Below are 20,309 nucleotides of genomic sequence, written 5' to 3'. Positions count from 1 at the left end.
CCTTCAACATTCATTATTTCTGCCCTGAGGACAGGAATTTAGTGAAAATCTTCCAATTGTGCTCCTTTTTCTATTTAACTAAGGAAGAAATTATGGCACCCAATCGCCAGATTTTTTTTAAAACTTTGTTGATTTTATTTTTTTGTGGTAAGAAAACTTAATATCAGATCTACCCTTGCCACGTATTTGAATGCACAATACCAGAATTGTTGACCATAGGCATAATGTTGTACAGCGGATCTCTAGAATGTTTTCGTCTTTCTTAATAGAAATTTTATGTCTATTGCTTAGGCCATCAGATTTCAAATACTAAGAGAAAGCTTAATTTTCTGTTCTGGAGGAAAATATTAGATCTTCCCTCACACATTAGATTATCTCCTGGTTCCAGGCAGGAAAAACACTTTCAAGCAAATCATTCTTTAAAAAATGTTTTTTCCTATGGCTAGAGAAAAGCAAGCTTTCAAAAAAACAAAGGAACTCTTGCCTCCCACTCCGTGTTTAGCTCCTGAGAATGGCTTTCCCAAGTAAATCCAATGGTGACTCATAGCACTGAGCAAGAATAGCCCTTACCCAGATGCAGAGTGAAAATGTCTACTGCCATTACTCAGTGTGTATGAGAATCATATAAAAGGCTTGTACACGTCAGCCCAAAGCTTGGGAGGTAGCCAAATGAAAGACTTAAAAAGTTGGTCTTGGCATTTCAAGTTTGGATTAAAAAAAAAAGAATTAAAAAAAAAAAACTCTCTGGGGAAAGTCTAAAAAGTTGCTAATAATATTGTATTGGTTTACTTTGCTTGGCAAGATTTAAATGCTGCCAGAGAGAACACATTTCATTAGGAAGATCTTAAGAGTTCTTTAACAAAGCTTTTCCTATTCAATAAATTCAAATAAAACAGGTATTGCTTTCTCCTGTGAACTAGGAAAAGTATTTGTTTAAACTAAGGAAATGCTTAAGATGGAATTTAGAACACTATATAATGATGTTCTATGAATCTATAACTTGAAAACAGTGAAAATGTTATTATGTACGAAAGCCTTCTTAAATCAAAATCATTTATATGTAAATGAAGAATCTCACCAAATATCATTTTAATGTCCTCTACTAACAACAGTGACATTGATTCTGAAGTTGCTAATGGAGGGAACACATGAGATGTACATATAAGGCTTTGAAAGTCAATTTCCAAGGTATTTTTATTCTTATCACAAAATTCTATCTAAAACATAAGCAATGTAAAATATTTTTTATCCAAATGAATAAAAAGAAAATATCCTATATCACTTAGCTCTGCTTGCTTCCTGAAACAATATTACTAAGTTTCTTTTGTAAATCTCTCATATACATTTTCATGCATTGACTAACTAAAAGCAAAACAATAAGCATCTATTTTCTCATTTTTTTTTTTTACAACTCTTAATTTCTTGTCCTAATGAAATGTGCCTGGAATAAACTAAACCTCTGGTTTCATTGAAACTCATTGACTTGAGCAGACAAATAATGCCTGAATATATGCATTTCAGGTTTAGAAAACATAGCTTGTTAAAAAAAATGTCAAAATATAAATGAGGGCGATTATAAAATCAAATCATACAATTCATCTTTCTCAGGTTGTAGAATCTTCCCTTTGCTAGATTCATTTAGAAGCTGGGTGTATAACTCAGAATCTCTACTGGTTCATGATGCTGTGATTTTTTTTTTTTTTCACAAAAGCTATAATAAAAACAATTAGAAGAGTAACAAATACTTATTGCAAAATATTTAACAAATACAGAAAAGCATAAAGGAGAAAGAAAGGTCTACTCCAAACTCAGAAACACACCTTTCCTGAACCTCTGTTCAAATGAAATTTAGGAGTGAAATAAATGAAAAGTTCAAAAATTCCTTGGTTAGCTCACAAGACCAGGAACCCCCACATTGGCAGTTGACTTCATGGAAGAAGACAAAGCTATTTCAAAGCTCATTTCTCAATTTTTAAGCTCAAAGCTAAACTGCCCTCTTCTAGAATGCCACACAATTGCTCCTTCTCTTCTTTCTTATTTATTTTACTTCTTATTTACAGCACTAGGCATGGAACCCAGGGCCTCATGCATGCTAGGCAAGTGTTGTACCACTGAGCTACACCCCCAACCTCTGCTCTTTCCTGTCTACAAAAGTTATTCTCCTCTAGAAGGCCACATTCTGAGTTCATCCAAATTTATTAAATTAATGTCTTCAGGAATTAGCTGAAATTGACTCTAAAACACAAAATTTAATCCAACTGGAACCACCTGCTAGGATCAATTATTTTAAGCCATGATCTTATCTGACTGGCCATATAAGATTTGTTCATCAATTCACTTTTGTTTATGTCTAACCTCTGGAGTGCTAGTAAAATTTTATACTTTAGGACACAAGCCACATGCTGCTTTTGTCAGGAAAAAAAATCTAAGTCACTTTCCTACTGAAAACTCACTCAGTGTGGAGTCTGCCGCATGCCTTTCTTCTCACTACTGGATCAGCTCCACATTATTTTAAAGGCAGTCTTGTAGAGAGGCCAAGATGTTCATGAATTTCATCTGATATTCATATAGTACAGAAGCCAAAATGCTTCTGAATTTCATCTGATAGAGTGCTGGTATTCATATAGTAGTGGTAGCAAATATTTTACTCTATCCAATATACTTTAAGATGTGTGTGTGTGTGTGTGTGTGTGTGTGTGTGTGTGTGTGTGTTTGCCTGGATGCCAGCTCAAGCAGTGTGGCATGACGCACTTGTCCCTCATTTCTCCTCCCCTCCCCCTGAATCTATAACTTTATTTTACAACCTCACTCCTGTGAGAAGGCTCAATGTTGCTGCTCCTACCCAAGACCCACCTCTCCACAGAGCCTGGTATCCAACAGTCTTGCCTTCCTGTTAATTTTGCTCCTGCTTGTCCTTCTCTCTCCTCAATTACCACTTACTCCTTCATACTAGATCCTATTCTGGAGCTTCTCAAACTATGGCAGAAGGAGCAGATTGTTTTTGTTAAAAATTCCAATATCACTGATACTTAAAAAAAAGAACAATAAAAAATGAGCAGTAGAAAAATGGTTCTCTGCTTGCATGTCCCAGAGATGCCAAACTGCTATAAAAGATTCAATTTCCGGCCTGTCACTTTCTGTACTGTTATGAACATTTTGCTGCTCACAGAGCACAGTGAGAACAGCCCTGCAACACTGGTCTCTCTTCCTCAGAAAGCTTTCCTCCACCTCTGTCTCAGATTCACTGATCAGCAATACTTCCTGGGAAGTACCACCTCCCTTTCCTTGCCTGTCTCTAACTCCCTCCTCTACCCACCCCAGCTGGGCTTCCCTCCCTTCACCTCTACTGAACCCACTCACGCTAAGGTTCCCATGACTAATACACTGCTAAATCCAGAGGTTATAATCACCCAGCACATCTGCCCCGGTACTAAAACGGCAAAACACGTCCAGTCACCTTCCTCCTCTCCATTCTTTCTCTAGGCAATCTCATCAAATCCCATCATTAGTCAAAAAGTCCTGATATCTCCCCTGAGTTTCAGACTAACACACCCAATCTCCACTTAGGCCTAATAAGCATCTCAAACGTAACATGTTTCAAACAGAACACTGATCCCCCTTCAACCCTTGGATTTCCCCTTGGCGAAAACTGACTGGCATTCAATTAACTCAAGCTAAAAATCAAAACCCAAGAATTATCATGATTCTTCTCATTCCTCCACATTATCCCTTTGTAAACCTCATCCACTGTGTCTCCAATTACACCTTTGATCTTCCTATTTTTCCCATCTCAGTTCCAGTCACCATCATCTCTTACTTGGACTCCATTACTTTAGCCTCCCAATTCCCTGTTTTCATCCTTGCCTCCTAGACTATTCTCCATACACAGAGATAACTCACAAAAACAGAAGCCAGATTATATCTCTCCCTTGCTTTTCAGCTTTTAACAGCTTTTCAACACTCCTAGGATGAAACCCAGACTCTTGACTTGACCTAAAGGTTTTCCTTCTCAGCCTCTATTGGCCTCTCCAAGTTCATCTCAGTTTACTCCCTCCTTATTTCTGCTCTTGACCTGGAGCCCTTCGATGGCTGCTTCCTCTGCTGGAATGCCTGCTCCTTGAAGGTCTTTCTTTCTGCCTGCTCCAGAACACAGGCTGCTCGAACGAGAGGGGAGCCTCAGCTCTCTAGCCCCAGGGATCCAGATGAGTATCCAACACAACAGACGCCCAGGAAATAAAAATGATGCAGTGAGTTTGAAGCCTGTGACACACACACACGTGCACTGCTAAGTGCAATTTTAAAGAAATATCTACTAAAAAACTGCAGATATTCTTTAACATTTTCTCCAACTAAATGGATCTTAATTAAATGCTACCATCACAAACTAAAATAAACCAAGTCATAGTCTTCTGCTTTTGCACTTGGTAAATACACTTATAAATTTATGATTGAACCAACTTTAAACCACCAAGATGCCATCATTTTTTTATCCAAATGAAATTATTAAGGTACACAGAATTAATGTCCATAATACAATTAAACATATGCTATAAAGTTAAAACAAAGAAAGAAACAAACAAGCAGAAACCCAAAATGTGAGGCACCGCAGCACCCAGATTCACAGACTGTGAAACTGAGAAGTCAGAGGGAAAAAAAGCACTTCGCCCAGCTGTGGAGTCAGAACTCATGGGTGTCTCACTTACCTGAGGGACTCGGTAAGACATTCATCACTTCCTCTGATCCCTTCCACAAACTTGGCTTATGTTTTACTTTATTGTCAGATTCCTCTTTCTTTGTTTACCCTTACTCCATAAAATGATTACTAAGATCTCATTTGACCATATTCAGATTTTCTCACCCTTAATCCCGCTCCCTTAAATTCAGATCTAGTTTTGACTGTCTTTCCCCCCTCAGCTGGTAATATTCTGAGCTCTGAGCCTACTCTCTGCTTCCACCATGGGACATGCAGGCAAGTTCCTTTTCTGGTATTCTTCTTTAAATACTCAATCAACCTAGATATCACTCTAACGGGAGGAGCTAATGTGAAGAGCCCTCTACAGCGAGGTCCACACTTGGGAAATGTGAATGCTGCGGTTCTTTTTGCTAAGTGACTTTTGTCAGCAGCAGGTTTTGGACGTGTAAACTTGTTAAGAGGAGGTACACATGAAACAAGCTTGCCTTTTCAAGGCCTTCTAAGAGTTACTTCAAATGCTCTGACATTAATCCTCCAACAAGTCCAGTTAGCCTGTGAATGCAATCTAATCACTTGGGTAAAAATGAAAAACAGGTTATGTTTCAAGAAATATACAAATTATTTTCAGCTTACTATGTTTTATTTAAAGAGGTTGGGTTAGTACTGTGTAGAGGACCAAGAATTCAGGAGACGTAAATCTTACTGCTCTGAATTTGAGTTCCTTTTTCTTTTGAAGAACGAGATTTCTACTCTATGAAATTAAGAGGGCAGTGTACACTAGAGAATGGTCCATGAAACCTTGAGGGTCCCTTAGCCCATGTCAACGGATGTAGGTCCATAATAATACAAAGATGCCACTGCCTCTCCGGTATTGGTGTTTGCAGGGAGGGTGCTAAAGCTACAGTGGCTAACGGAGCAGTTGCTTTAGCAACTCAAGGCGGTACACCAGGGTGTGCTAATGGTCACTGCAGGCTTTGCTGCCAGGCACTTGCAGTTAAAAAGATGCCTATTAATTTGATTAAATCTTGAGTAGTTAATACTCTGTGTAACAGAATAAAGCACTTGGAACTTAATAACAGGAAGCTGAAAAAATCCAACTAAAACCTGAATTCATTCTGCAGAGATAAGAAGGTAGGAAGTGAATAATAAGAATATAATGTAATTGCACAAGAGTGAAGAATACGCGATGTCACAACATGTCACAAAAGAATACTACATGAAATTTGCTAAGTAACAAGATTATCTTTAAAAGAATTCAATGTCTCATGCTTCAGTAGTACTTGAAGTTGTTGATTTTAGTGGTGACAATCATGATATAGTCTTAATTCATTTTTCATTGTTAAGATTTTTCCCTATTTATGTAAAAATCTCACAATCTTTACTATAAGTAGTAAAAAAGCTTATAAATAGAAAATGCATAATTTTGCTAAGCATTAAAAAACATCACTATAAAGTTCCATAAAACACCAGCAGGGAAGTAAAGGTGGTACTCCTATTTAGGAAAAGGTTTTCTTTGGTAGTGAGAAGAAAGGACATTTAGAAGGTTATATAATAGAAAGGCATGAAAAATAAAATTACTGTTACTATTTTACTTAAATAAGAAATCTAACTTTTGAGTCAAAAGTGGCACTTAAAATATCGTCTTTTTTATGACTATGTCTGCCTTTCATCTAAGATTATTTCTTTAAAACAACTAATACATTCATATGGTTCCCAAATCAAAAAGCATGAACTATCTTCCTCTGTACCACCTGCCGAGGCGCCTTCCCCACTGCTTTGTGAATATCTTGTTGATCTTTTGGGAGATTTTTAATTGATGTAAGCATTATTTAAACCATTTAACAATACTAATTTAACATTTAATACCTGGTGTAATATTTGATATAATGTAATATTTAATATTATCTATATTTAACACCTTTATTAATATTTAATATTAAGTAATGTTAATTGAATTTAGCATATCAGTAGGACCCAATGTATTTAATAATATTAATACTTAGTCCATTTAGTAAGTTTAGAGCTTCTTTTTTGAGGCTATACAAAGAGCCTTTCCTTGTTCTATAACCTTGCTGGACTCCACTGTATAGCTCTTCTCAGATTTAGTGACCTGGTCTCCTATTGAAGGACTTTTCAGTTGTTTCCAGTTTGGGCTATTAAGTAATGCTTTTTTTGTGTGAGAGAAAGCATTTATTTAGAATGAATAAGGAAATCACAACAGACTATAAATTTAAAAGATTACAAATACCACAAAATCCAAATGAATAGCATTTTTTATATATTTTTAAAAAAAATATTTTTATTTGTCAATGGACCTTTAGTTTCATTTATTTATTTATATGTGGTGCTGAGAATTGAACCCAGTGCTTCACTGAGCCAAATGACTCCCATATTTTAAAATTAATTAATCCCTTGAAACACTTCCATGGTGCTTTTTAAGCAATGCTTTGAGCAAGAACTTTGTACAAATGTCTATATATAGATATCTCTGGGCTGAATATTGAGAAAGAGGAGAGCATTATAAAGAAGGGAGCTGAGTCAACATATGTAAGCATTTCATAGTCATTTACAAATCACTATGCCATAGAAGTTATATCAATTTATGTAAGGTAAGAGAGTATCTGCTTCCCTAATTCTCTGACAAAACCTTCTGGATTTGTTCCAATTTGGTAAGTAAAAAATAGTATCTCTGTGTGATTTTCTCACATTTTCTTTTTTTTGAAAGTCAAGTTGAATGTACTTTCTTATTTCTAAGACTTATTTCTTTTCCCCTATCAAGTTCCTCACTGATTTGCCTATTCAACTGTATGTCTTTTCTTAGTGATTTCTAGGAAGACCTCACAAGTTTGAGACATGTTAAACCCTTTGTAATATGAATTGCAAATATTTTCCCATTTGCCTTTTGTTTTTACTTTTATTATATTTTGGCCACACAGATATTTAACTACCTAAAAACCAACACTTAGTAAGCATTTATTTTGTGCTTTGTGAGTTGTTTCAGAATTAGAAAGTTCTTCCTAACTTGAAGTTAATAGCTTTAAGTTAATAATTTGAATAATTCCTCATATTTTCTTCTAATTCTCTGAACTTTTTAGAAAAAAATTCTGAATCTTTAATTTGGAATTTGATGGTATGAGATGCTAAAACATGTTTCCCCCAGGTGGCTAATTTATTGCATTTTTACCACTGATTTTTAATTTGATAGACAAAAGGAAAAGTAGGTATTACTCCCAAATTTTGAGAGAAATTTTAAAGGGAAAAGACAACTTTATTTTAGGCTGGGTCTTTTTATTAGTCTGAAGTGTTGACGTTCATGGCCACTATGTGTATTTAAAAAAAAAAGATACAGATTTTTATATCTTTTTTGTTTAAAAGATCTGACATAGGTGGTCCAGGTTGTTATTCTGTGATGTTACAGAAAACAGGGTAAAAGAACTGGGGCATTTTTTCCAGTCCACCTCTCATAGACATGTTTATGTATGTATATGTGTGTGTATATGCCTTTTTACTCGTTTTATTGTATTTCCCATTTAATAAACATGCAATGGCTACATGGCGTTTTCTATTTAAATGTATTCTACTATATTCTCTTCCAATGTTGAAGTATGGATTTGTTTCTAGTTTTTTATTAGTATATGCAACACTGTAGTGGACATCCTTGTGGATACACTTTTGACCCTATTCCTTAATTATTTGTATATAAAAACTTGCTAATGATAGAATTCCTGGGCCAGAGGGTCTCAACGTTTAAGTCACTGGTAACACCACAGTGCTGCCTTGTAGAAATGCTGCACCATTCACAGTGCCACATGTCACTTCCACACAAGGCTTTGCAGTGCTTTGTTATTTACATTTTCCAATTAATAGGTAATGAGTATTACACTATTAATTTATCTGGCATTTAAAAATTTTAAATATATTTATTGGCTATTTACAGTCTTTGTTCTTCCTTTCTTTTCTTTTTTTGATTCCAGGAATTAAACCCAGGGGTGCTTAACCACTGAGACACATTCCCAGCCTTTTTTCTTCTTTATTTTGAGACAGGGTCTCACTAAGTTGCTGGGGTCAGCCTTGAATTTGAACTTGCAAACCTTCTGCCTCAGCCTCCCCAGCCACTGGAATTACATGTGTGTGCCACTATGCCAGGATATATTTCTTCTTTTGAGAACTGCATATTTTGCTCATTGTCCGTGTTTTCAGGTTTGGGAATGGCAATTAATATATTACAGTTATAATCCTTTGTCTACTTGACTTGTTGTCTAAATTGTCCCCTAGTTTAAATGCCTTTCAATTTTTTGACATTCGTGAAGAAGTTGTGTAAAGTAAAATCTATGTTTTCATTTGCTATTAACCCTTCCCCATTCCAAAAACATGAATTCAGTTAAATTTTGTTCTAGGACTTTGTTCCTTCATTTTTACATTCAAATGCTTACTCTTTAATATTTATTTTGGCACATGGTATGATAGTATCAGTATCTAGCAAAATTTTTTGACATTTGTTGCAACATTATTTAAAAATTTAACTCTCCACATAGAATGTAAAACCTAATTGTTTGCAACTTATGTTTGCTTTTTTCTTTAATTAGCCCCAATTTTAATTTTTGTTGTTTAAAAGTGCCAAATCTTGGATTTATTAATTCTCTTCATTAATTGAGGACTTTTTTTTCCTTTTGCTTTCTATTAGTATATTTATGAACTTGCAATTATGTACCACTAAAACTATTCCTGAGTTCATCCTTAATTAACTAGGTTCTTAATTATTATCCTTAATTATTGTCATTTTAAAAAAAGAACTTTCTAAAATAAATGGTACCATGATCTTCATTTGTTTTCTTATATTTTAATAAAGAAAGTAAGTTTTACGTTTTTCTAGAAGACAGTGAGATGATGACTACGTAAAGTGAGTTTTGCTATACTGAGTTCCCGCAGCTTTTTCTGAAAGGCCTAGAATTGAAGTTTTGACCCAAGTGTTACTTGAGGAAGTATTTTGACTATGTTCATGTAGGCTTTCAAAAGTGGTTGGCTTAAAAAATTTTTTATTCTTATTATTAATGTCTATTTTTATTGCACTGAGATCCGACAATGTGGCATTTATAATTTCTTTTTACATTTTTAAAGTTTTTTTTTTTTTAACCTTTGGAAACCAAATAGGAGTAAGTTTTATATTATCCTCACTTCTTCCCCCTCAACATCATCAAACACTACTATGCTGGATGTTCTAGTCACATATCAAAATACAGAAGAAAAGGAAAAATGCAATAACATTTTAATTAGAAAAGAAAGATGTTACCTGAAACATATCTGTGTCTTTATCATGTGTGTATTCAACCACCACAGTCTGATTCCTTGACAAAGTGTAGGATATGCTGTGTTGACCTTTGCAGCTGATAGCCTGATCATGAAATAAATTAAAAAAAAAAAAACACTTATCAAAAGTTTATTTTGACAACTTATCACAATCTGTTTCTGGTTAAGAGTCACTACTTTATCAGAAACCCCAGTACAGGACAGTCAGAGCCTGTCCCTGTGCTCTGTCCTCTGGATCACAGAGGAGCCAATAGTCAGAATTCTAGTTTTATCATGCATCCTGATGTGAACAATATTTTATTTAAATCAAATCAAAGCTACTTTACTAGCTTGCACAACTTGATGTAACATTTCCACAGGAACATATACTTTCTCCATTAGCTAAACTCAGTGATACAATTTTTAGACTGAACATAGTGATTTATTTAAATTTTTAAAATTTATTTCACATAACAGGTAAGTCAATAACATTATGCTCTATGATTTTTCCTAGGTTACAGAGATTATAAGCATAGTATAAAAGTCAATGAAAAAAACTGTCAATGCCTTGTAAGGATTTCTACATGATAATACACACGTGCCAATGACAGCCACATCAGTATATATATATATATGATACATATGTATATATATAAATGAATTGATAAATAAGGTAGAGAACTTGTCTTTTTTTCTGTTTTAGACTAACAAGAGTTAATATTTGTATTCAAATAAGCTAGAAATAGTAAGACATTGCTCTTATTTTCTCCATAATGATATATTTGAACACATCTTAGGTTGTGGTCAAAACTTTTAACATTTCTAAATTAACAAAGAAATTGATTTAAATTGTACTCCAAGTTATTTCAGTTATATTTCTTCATTACTTTTAACTTAATTTATCTTCATTTCTACTCTTTAACATTAAGTATGATAAATAAAACTTTAATAGGCTTTCTATTAAATATTTATTTAATGATGACATTATGTGAAGACCCAGAAAACATCTGGAAGTAGCTGGACACAGATAGCATGTTAATGAAAATGTATTCTGTGAACATTTATATTTGACTACTATAATTGCCCAAAGCAATAAACAGTACAACATTCCAAATCTTATCTTTGAAGTTAACCTGGTTAATCTCATGGTTATTGAATCATTTGCCCTGAGGAACTTTGTGATTGAACATCTGATGCTTTATTTTACATGTTTTATGAAGATAATAAAAGTATTAAAGATAATATAGATCTTTAATAAGTTCAGGAATCTGAAAAATAGTTCTTAAGCTACTCAACTTCATTAACAAATAAAATCTTCTAAATTTTCATTGATCCGAGTCAGATAAAGTCCATGGTGCTGGTGAGACACTGTCTGAAAGCCAAGTTTATAAAGAACTACTTTCGATGTTACACAGGTGGATGTGGTGGACATTAATTTCACTCGATTGTAGAATCATTTCATGATGTATACATATATCAAATCATCATGTTGCGCACCTTGCAAATATACAATTTTCATTGCTGGTTATATCTCAGTAATGCTGGGGAGACGCTAAACTTTATAGTAGTAAGCATAGTGGTAAGTAGGCCTTTGGGTTTGGGGAAGGTGGGAAAATGAGAGAAGAGATTCTGCAGGGAGACACAAGCCCTAAGAAGGTGGTGAGTGGCTCTGAGGCACAGATAATGCAAGCCTTGTAGTGGGGTGGCTGGTGCACTTGGAATCAGCGACATCCACCTGGAAGTCCCTTCCAGTTCTGGCAGGGATTCCCCTCTGGTAATGGTAAGCTACAGGGGAGTCCTGTCCATTCAAAAGCCCGTGTACCAGATGCACCTGCAGGGTGCAGAGCATGGTGATGAGCTGGCCTAAGAAGACTGAGACTTAATTCAGAACTGGGATTTGAACCCGAGACTTGTGCTTGCAAGGCAAGCACTCTACCCTGTAAACTGAGCTATATCCCCAAACCTAGAACTGGGATTTGGAGCAAAAGGTGGCAGTTAAAACTAGGGCACCTAAGGTCACCACTAAGATCCTCAGAAATATGTGAAGAGGTGCCGATTTCCCTGAAGATGTGAATTAGGGCTTACATGATCTCTGTGTATATTACACTCCAGGGTAGGGTCCGATTTAGGTGATTGGGGAAACTGCAGAGGAGAGTTCAAGCTGGAGATCAGTTTTCACTTTCTTTCTTGGGTGGTATCTTACAGAGAAGTCTACAAGTACATAAAACATAATCTTTTTCTCTCCCCTGTTCTTTTTTAGTAGAAGTATCAATTTTCAACAATATTTTTTAACCCTTAAAATATGACTTCCAGGTAGGGAAGATCTCATGAAAATTGAAGGAAGATCAGCAGAGTAAATGGACCAGGGGGAGGGAAAGGAGAAATACTGGGGAATAATATTGGCCCAATTATTTGGTTATGTTGTGCATGTATGAATATGTAACAACAAAGCCCACCTTTATGTAAAATTATAATGTACCAATTAAAACTATGGAAATGAAAAAGAAATAATAAAGTATCACTTTTAGAAATACAGCTTCTAAATACACTTTTAGAAATACAGATTTCACTGAATTGAGTCAATCACTTTAGGTATTTTGGAAATAAAAACTTCTCCAAAGCATTTGTTATGAAATTTATTTCTGAAATATCAGAAAGGAGGGAGGTAGGTAGGCCCTCTTTTGACACTCACTGTAATTCCGTTCAAACACAATTTCTGTAACATAACGTTGTGTGCAATCTTACTACAAGCTTACTTTGAAAACTATGCCTTTTAACATCTTAAAGAAAATGGGCCCAAGCAGCCTGTGGGATAGACATAGACACTGTTTCTCCCATGCAGCTGTGCTGAGAGGATGGGCCACCTACCCCACTCTTACAACACTGTGACAGCTCCTTGGCAGGCCTGGACTCGTTCGTTCTTCCATCCCCCAAAATTAGGGCCCCACAGGCATTTGATGAAGGACAAATGAATGAATGAATGCTACAGATACAAGATGACATTTACAGCTCCTTTCCCTGGGTTTTCTTCCCATTGTCCCTCCCAAGAGTGACACTCGGCTCAACTATTTTGAGTTTATAAAAGCTACTTTATTACAGGTGTTAATTTTAGTGAGTTAAAAATATACAACTTGACAATTACAGATACACTGGATAAAGGAGCCTAAGTCGTGAAGCATCACTTGGCAATCCCACACCAGGCCCTTTGGACCAAGGCATTTCTTCTTAGTTGAGGATCTGGATTTTCTCAGGTCTACACTACTCCGCTCAGTTTAGCCACCCTTTGCCAGTCAGGGATGAGTACAGTTAGAATTGGTGTCCTGGTTCAACTTACAACTAAAAAATGTCAGGGAGTTCTCTGAGTCTCCAGACTCTAAAACAAGCATGCACCTAAAATCTTCTTCCTTATGTAAAACCTATGTGCACATAAAGGCATTCAGGGGGATGTATAACATGTAATGACATGCATCATGGGAACACCTGTCTTCATGCAGCCAAAGAACTTTCATTCAAATTTAAAGGGTAAGGGAAATAATTAAAACTTTTATTTGGTAAGAGGAAATGGGAGTAGCTCTCAAATACAGAGTAAATGAGAGAATGTCAACAGAGAAACTAACTGGTTTCCAGAAAATATTAATTTATTATAGTTAGGATTTTGCCCATTTGGGGAAGGGGTCATATGACCCTGTGGCAGCCATGACTGGTGCCACTTAATGCCTTTCTCCCTCCTTCCCTGGAAAAGCCTGACCAATGCCAACCCAGCTCTCCCTGAGGCTAGCTCATAAACATGTGGCTGCATTCTGGCTGGTGTGAATCAACAGAAATCCTGTGTCAGGCTCCTGGGGATGAAAGACATCAGAAGAGGCTCCTTCCTTCTCTGTCATTATTATAATAATACAGCAATAAAGCTGAGGTGGTTATCTTGCAACATAAGAGGGGTGCCAAAAGACTCTGAGAGAAGTTGATTGACAGTATGTCAAAAGACTCAGAGAAGTTGACTGATAGCATGACATCTTTGAGATGCTGAGCCAAACCTAGAACTACCTGTCCCCAGACTTGCAGGAGAAATGTGCATTGTAGGCTGCTTTTGGTTGGGCACTTTGCATTTTGTTACTTGTGGTCTAAAGCATCCTGACACTTTGGTCAAATGCCCTTGCCCTTCTCTTGGGCTTCCTATTTCAGTCAACAGAACCACCACATTCCCAGTCCCTCATTCCAGAAACTTTTGTGCCACCTCTGAGCCCCCTCTTGCCATTGCATTATAATTAATCTAACAGAAAGTCAAACCACATTAAGGCAAAACTCAATCACAAAGCAGAGTAAACAATGTATAACTTTTTACTTTTTCTCTTCCAATACAAAGTAGCTACTGGGCAATCAGTACTTATAAAACATTATCCCCAGAAGGAGTATTATAATAAGCTCCTTTATAGCCCACAACTTTCTGCAATCTAATTTGTCTTCCTCTGAATCTGTCTGCCTTAGTAACTTGCCTGACCCACAGAATGCTGTGGTAGTGACACGTGGAACTTTTGGGGCTCAGTCAGGAGAAGCCCTCAGCTGACACATGCCGCTCTGAGTTCTCAGCTGCAGCTAGGAAGCCTAACTCAGATAAACCACCACATGGGGTTGGGGGAGAGTCCAAGGAGTAGGGATGCAGACATGTGAGTGGGAAGCCACCTGGGGAGTGGAGACTCCCTTCCAGATGCCCCAGCACACAGCACATGGGCTAGAGACAGCCTTGACCCACAAAATAATAAACAATGGAATGATTTCTTTTAAGTCACCAAATTTGGGAGTAATTTGCTACACAAGAGACAAATGGAACAACCAGTTTTCAAGGAGACTTGGTGCAAGGCCTTTTTTTTTTTTCTATCTCTGTGCCATCACAGAAGACGTTACGGCTCTTTTTGTGCACAGCTTACCTACACCCATGGGTGAGGGCTAGGGTGTCTACTGTGGTGGGCAGCAGGGTGATGCTCCTGAGGGAAGTTTTGTGGGCTCCTGAAAGTCTGATAAGACACTTGTTTGTGGTGTCATTTGTACTGTAGTATTCTCCAGTTGTTAGAAGATTTAAGAAAAATTTATATCAGTATCTAAACTTAATATTTGTACATCAGTATGTATAAAAGGAATCTGTAAGGCACTCATTAAAGCATTGTCAGAGGAGGCAAAAGAGACTAACCATGTCACATGGACATTTTTCAGTCCTTACATATTTGGAACAGGAATAGAGGGGGGCACCAGAAAGGCAGGAGAAGCAGACAACTGCTTATTTTAGAAATGATGACGACAAACTTTGGCAAACTCCATGTGTTATGTATACTAAAAGGGTATGATGCTCTCTAAACCAGAGTCTGCCTCATTTAAGGGAATGGAGTGTGGTGGGGGCAGGGAGAGAGATTCGAATGAAAGGCAATGAAATTCTTTTTCTTCAGAACTACACCCAATTTGTCTATTACTGTCTTCCTTAGAAGCAAATGACTCAGGGGTTTAACAATGCCTTTGTCTAGACATCCTGGATGCCGATTATTACAGAACCGCAGGGCACAGCGCAGTGTGACTAACTACAGGACAGTTCCTGGAGGCGCCCGCCCTGCACTGTCTCCGCTGGGTGTAGACACAATTGGCACTGTCCTTGCCTCTCAGAGTACAGGGCCAGGGGCTGAAGGAGCCTTTCCTAGCTAGACCCTGAGGGTTCACAGCACTGCTTTGAGGACTCTGTCTCAGATGTCTGAGGGTGGTGGGACCCACTGCACTGTCACTCGGGCCCTTATGAGGGTCTGGGAAGAAGGAGCTGGTGGGCTGGATGAGCTGGGGTCAAGCGCAGGGCCCCCCATCTGCCACGGCCATCACATTCTCTGGGGACAGGCTGAGGCATTCTCACAGCCTGACATGTGTCCTCACATTTGACTCTGGGAGTTATGACCCCTTTGTCATTCGGGGTCCATGAAGAAACATAATCTAAGTTTGTGTTCTCAACAGCCTTTAAATGATGGGCACAACAAGGCCCTCTCCATAGGCCTGGTGGGGAGTAGAAGCTCCCCAGCTGAGGGGTCTGCATACTTTAAAAGGTAACTTTATGTTCACCCACATTAACTGCTATTTCTAATTTGCAATAAAATATTTCAGTCCATCATACAACTTAAAATAAATAGCTATACAAGATGATTTACTGCAGAAAAGAACTGATAAAATTAGAAGATAACTATCCTGACTTCTCATGAAGTTCTGGTTATTAAACACAAGCAGTCTGCAACAGAGTGTGTTGCAGGAGAAGCATTTTAACTGCTGTGGAAAACATAATAACAAAACTGTTGGGGGACAGGTCTGAATGGGGTCAATTAATTGCACCTATTAAATTTAAAAATAACTTTTGATATGTATGCTTGTGGCGGAAATGTGCCCATTCACAAGATTATGAATGAGCTTGCTGGAACTGTGTGGCAGCCTGGAAGTAAGTCCTGTATTATTTTCCCATTCCAACCACCGTGTACACTGTGATGCTGGGCACAGTAGCGTGGGTCCTAGAGATTATCGAGCACATATGGACATAACGGGACCACGGGCACTGCATGTGAAATTGCACTGCCTCACTGAAGCACCCACTGACAATCCAGCACACGCCTGAACATCAGGCCAAAGAAAACATTCACGCCACAGCGGCTGTCTGACTATGATTACTTGATCTATTCTGCTGAGCTCCAACTTCACGTGTATTTTAGGAAAGGAGAATCCCTATGTGGATATTGCCCAGATCAACTTGGCTAGTACATTTCAATACTGAGGAAACACCACACTAGATCAGGCTTGAATCCTAGTTGGGTTTCTGCTAATTAAAACCAAATTAAATAACCTCTCTGACTCTTCAGTTATTACCTTTATAATTCATCAACAAAGGGGGTCGATGCCAGCTTCACTACTTTCAAGGCAGAGGGAACGCTGTAGAACATGGCACCTTCTTTTCTCAGATGCAAACCTATACTCTGAGCACTGCTTCATGACCTAAAGATGTTTGCCATGGGTTCCTTGTAGTCCATGACATATTCCTTGGAGGTTACTATTCTCTTAGCTTTAAATATACATTAGCTATTGACTGTATTAATTAGGGATAATCCTGGCATGACAAACATGTTTTTTCAAAACTAATGACTTTTATGTCAGGATGACAAGTATAATTAGGCAATAAATCCTCAATCAGTCTGGTTCAAATTGCTACAGGGAAGATGAGGTCTCTGCCATCCTTGTCAATTTATATATAAAATATGTATGAGTACTATTTCTAAAGAGAGGAGGTGGCTAAAGGAATTTACAATTTATGTTACGTGCGCACTTCTTTAAAATATTCTATCTTTTCAAGGAACCATATTTCAAATGAGTGCCCTGACCATGGCTATGGTAGCAAAAGTTACTGAGTGCTAATAACTTGGGTCAAGAGTATTTCCTAGTTAATCAAAATGATATACATATTTGTTAGAGGCAATAGCTTTGAAGTTGGCAGTGGGCCACTCCTATTCCCATCCTGGATCAGCTCATTGAGTTATTCAGTAAACCAGGCAGAGAATCTACTAATGTACAGGGCTGACAGGAGTGGGGAAGAGCCAGTCAGCAAGCACAGATGCCTGAGGGTAGAAAATGGCTCTCCTGTTTCTAATTTGGGGTTACTCCTAATTATAATGAAGCTGAATTTGATTGGTGGTTCTGATCATAAAGATGACCTGACTCGGACTAGTTTGGCTGCAGCTAGAGAGCTGAGCAAGATCAAGTTCATATGCTTTGTGATCCGTCCCCAGGAACTGTACAACTTCTAGTCATATGAGAAGTTCTGGGAGGGAAGAATTGTCTTTTTAAATCGTCCTCTAATTCTATCAGTATATTGTGTGGTTAATGGTACAGATGGGGCCAGATTGCCACTCTACCATCAGCTGGCTTTGGGACTCTGGGCATATTACTCAGGTGCTCTGAGCCTTGGTCTGTGCCTTGGTTTTGTCATCTGTGTAGTGCTGGTCTTGTGTCCCTGGGAAGGTCACCGCTGTAGAAAAGCAGATATGTTTCAGCTACTTCTGAATCCATCACTATATCACAAAGTGCTGACCAAGTGAAAGGTTATACTCAAGTTTGTATGGAGCGCTTCACTGTGCTTTAAAACGTATTAAGGTACTCGTCTCCTGTTAAGCAACCTGCTCTTTTTGTCTCATCTCACTTGGAAAGTGGGAGTGGAGTGGAGTTTTCCAACACAGGAGTGCTGTGACTTGGACACACATCTATGTACAGACACGTGTTCACATTGCCCAACACACACTGTGCACTAGTTACCATAAAATGACAGACCATTTAAAATCAAGACTTTCGAAGTTCTACTGCTTCTTGGTGACATCTCTCCACACTGTCTGGGTGTTGGCACCTGACAGAGCAGAAGGGAAGGAGGAAGGACGAGGTCCTGAGCATCACATCTATGGCAAAAGGCAATGCTCCAGAATCCAGGCATTAGGACTGCTGGCCACCCAGGGCTTGCTCCTGCCACAGAGACCACTCATGCATGGTCACCAGAGGGGCGATGGGGGGCGCTCTCCTGGTGAGAGGTAGAGAAGGTGACTCTCAACAGACCCCTTTTGAAACAGCAGTGCTTTCGCTCTTGTACATTTACAGCTCTAGCCAGGAGCAAGAAGCATGAGAAGAAAGAAGATGAAGTGTTCTCGTGAAGTGCCAAGTATTTCAGTGAAAATAAAACAACACTTTCTCATTGTTGAATACCTTAAGATTAAGGAGGGGGTGGGACGACACCAAACTGTACATATAAGAACAGGAGTTGTTAAACTTTAGAGGGAGATATTTAATAAGTCAACAGACAATGCTTTAAACAACGTATGTGAAACCATCTGCTATGATCTCTAACATTTATTTCTCTAAATATTGACATATAGGCACATAAAGAGCTACTCGCTCCAGGAAGCAAAGCTCACTGAAAGACTGAACTCTAATAAAAATGAATCATAAATAAGAATAAAGCATCTTGCAAATAACTATACTGAAAAAGCAAAATTCATTGTTTAATAACTTCATTTACCTACTCCTTTTTTAATAACGCCTTTATGGTGTAAAATAAGGTGTTTTAATCAACTCTTTAGTTGCTGTGACCAAAAGGACTGACAATAACAACTAGTGGAGGAAACGTTTATTTGGGGGCTCATGGTTTCAGAGGTCTCTCAGTCCATGCGTGGCCAATGTCATTTCTCGGGATCTAAGGTGAGGCAGAACACCATGAAGTGTGTGGCAGAGGAAAGTAGCTGGGAGCAAAGCACCAAGAAGCAAAGAGAGCTCTGCTCAGCAAGGACAAAATACATACCCCAAAGGCTCATCTCCAGAGAGCCACCTCCTCCAGCCATACCTGCCTGGCCCAGTTAATCCCTATCAGGGATTCATGCACTGATTAGGTTAAGGCTCTCATAATCCAATTGTTTCACCTATAAGTTTTCTTGCATTGTCTCAGATGTGAGCTTTTGGGGGACACCTCACATCTAAACCATAACACAAGCACTGAGGAAGAAATACATAGGCAACCACATATAATATCTGTTCTAGTGAGTCAGTAGTAAATTTAAACCCAAATTTGTTGGGCTGAGCAGGCAAATTTCCAGATGCTATAAATTGGATCTGACATAAATTGACTTTATACTAAGTCAAAGATCTGCCATATAATTATTTTAATATATAGTCCAGTTACTGGTTGTCCAAACAATTCCTTGAGTATCAAGAAATAAAAAGACAGAAATTTACTCTGTTCCAAACAAAATAAAATACAAAACCCTATTGATTATTTATAATGATAGAAGCAAAAATCCTTATTTAAAAGTTGTAAAAAATAAGGGAGAAGTTCAATTTTTTTCCCTCATTAAACTTGATTTTTTTTTTTTTCAAAGATTTGGCCTATATTTAAAATTTGTCCATCTGTTGAAGAATCTCATTTTCTTTATGGAATCGTCCTACTTAAGTCTGCAATCCTAGTTATACAGAAACATCAAATATTTATTTTCAAAAGACAACAGGTATGTTGGCAGGTGGCATTTTCAAGATGTTAAGCCTGCTAGCATTATGCAAATTACAAACAATACATAAAATTGTAAGACAATAGCTGCCTTTCCTTGGAGTACTTGCCACCACACAAAACCATTTACAATTGTTTTTGACAGAAGCTTAGGTATGCTGGATGTTACACCTCAAGCCTCAATAAAATGAACTTAAAAAGTTCCATGTTAGCTGTGCGTCCTTGGGCCGTAGTCTGAATTTCCTAACGTGTAAAGTACTGCTACTACTACTACCTTCAAGGGTT

At 37.7% G+C, this 20,309-nt stretch overlaps 1 protein-coding gene across 3 annotated transcripts in view; it reads right to left on the bottom strand.

Moving 5' to 3' along the window:
* Peli2 (pellino E3 ubiquitin protein ligase family member 2) overlaps positions 1–20,309 on the bottom strand; it is a 167,708-nt gene that overhangs the window by 10,872 nt on the left and 136,527 nt on the right. For all 3 annotated transcript variants that reach the window (XM_047539057.1, XM_047539056.1, XM_047539058.1), the window contains one exon: positions 9,984–10,085. In XM_047539057.1, the coding sequence (XP_047395013.1) occupies positions 9,984–10,085 (102 nt within the window). The remainder of the gene's footprint in view (positions 1–9,983; positions 10,086–20,309) is intronic.

Source organism: Sciurus carolinensis, chromosome 2 (genome assembly GCF_902686445.1).
Source record: "Sciurus carolinensis chromosome 2, mSciCar1.2, whole genome shotgun sequence".
Taxonomy (NCBI): domain Eukaryota; kingdom Metazoa; phylum Chordata; class Mammalia; order Rodentia; family Sciuridae; genus Sciurus; species Sciurus carolinensis.
The sequence above is the reverse complement of the archived record's forward strand: the minus strand, read 5'-3'. Positions and strand labels throughout refer to the sequence as shown.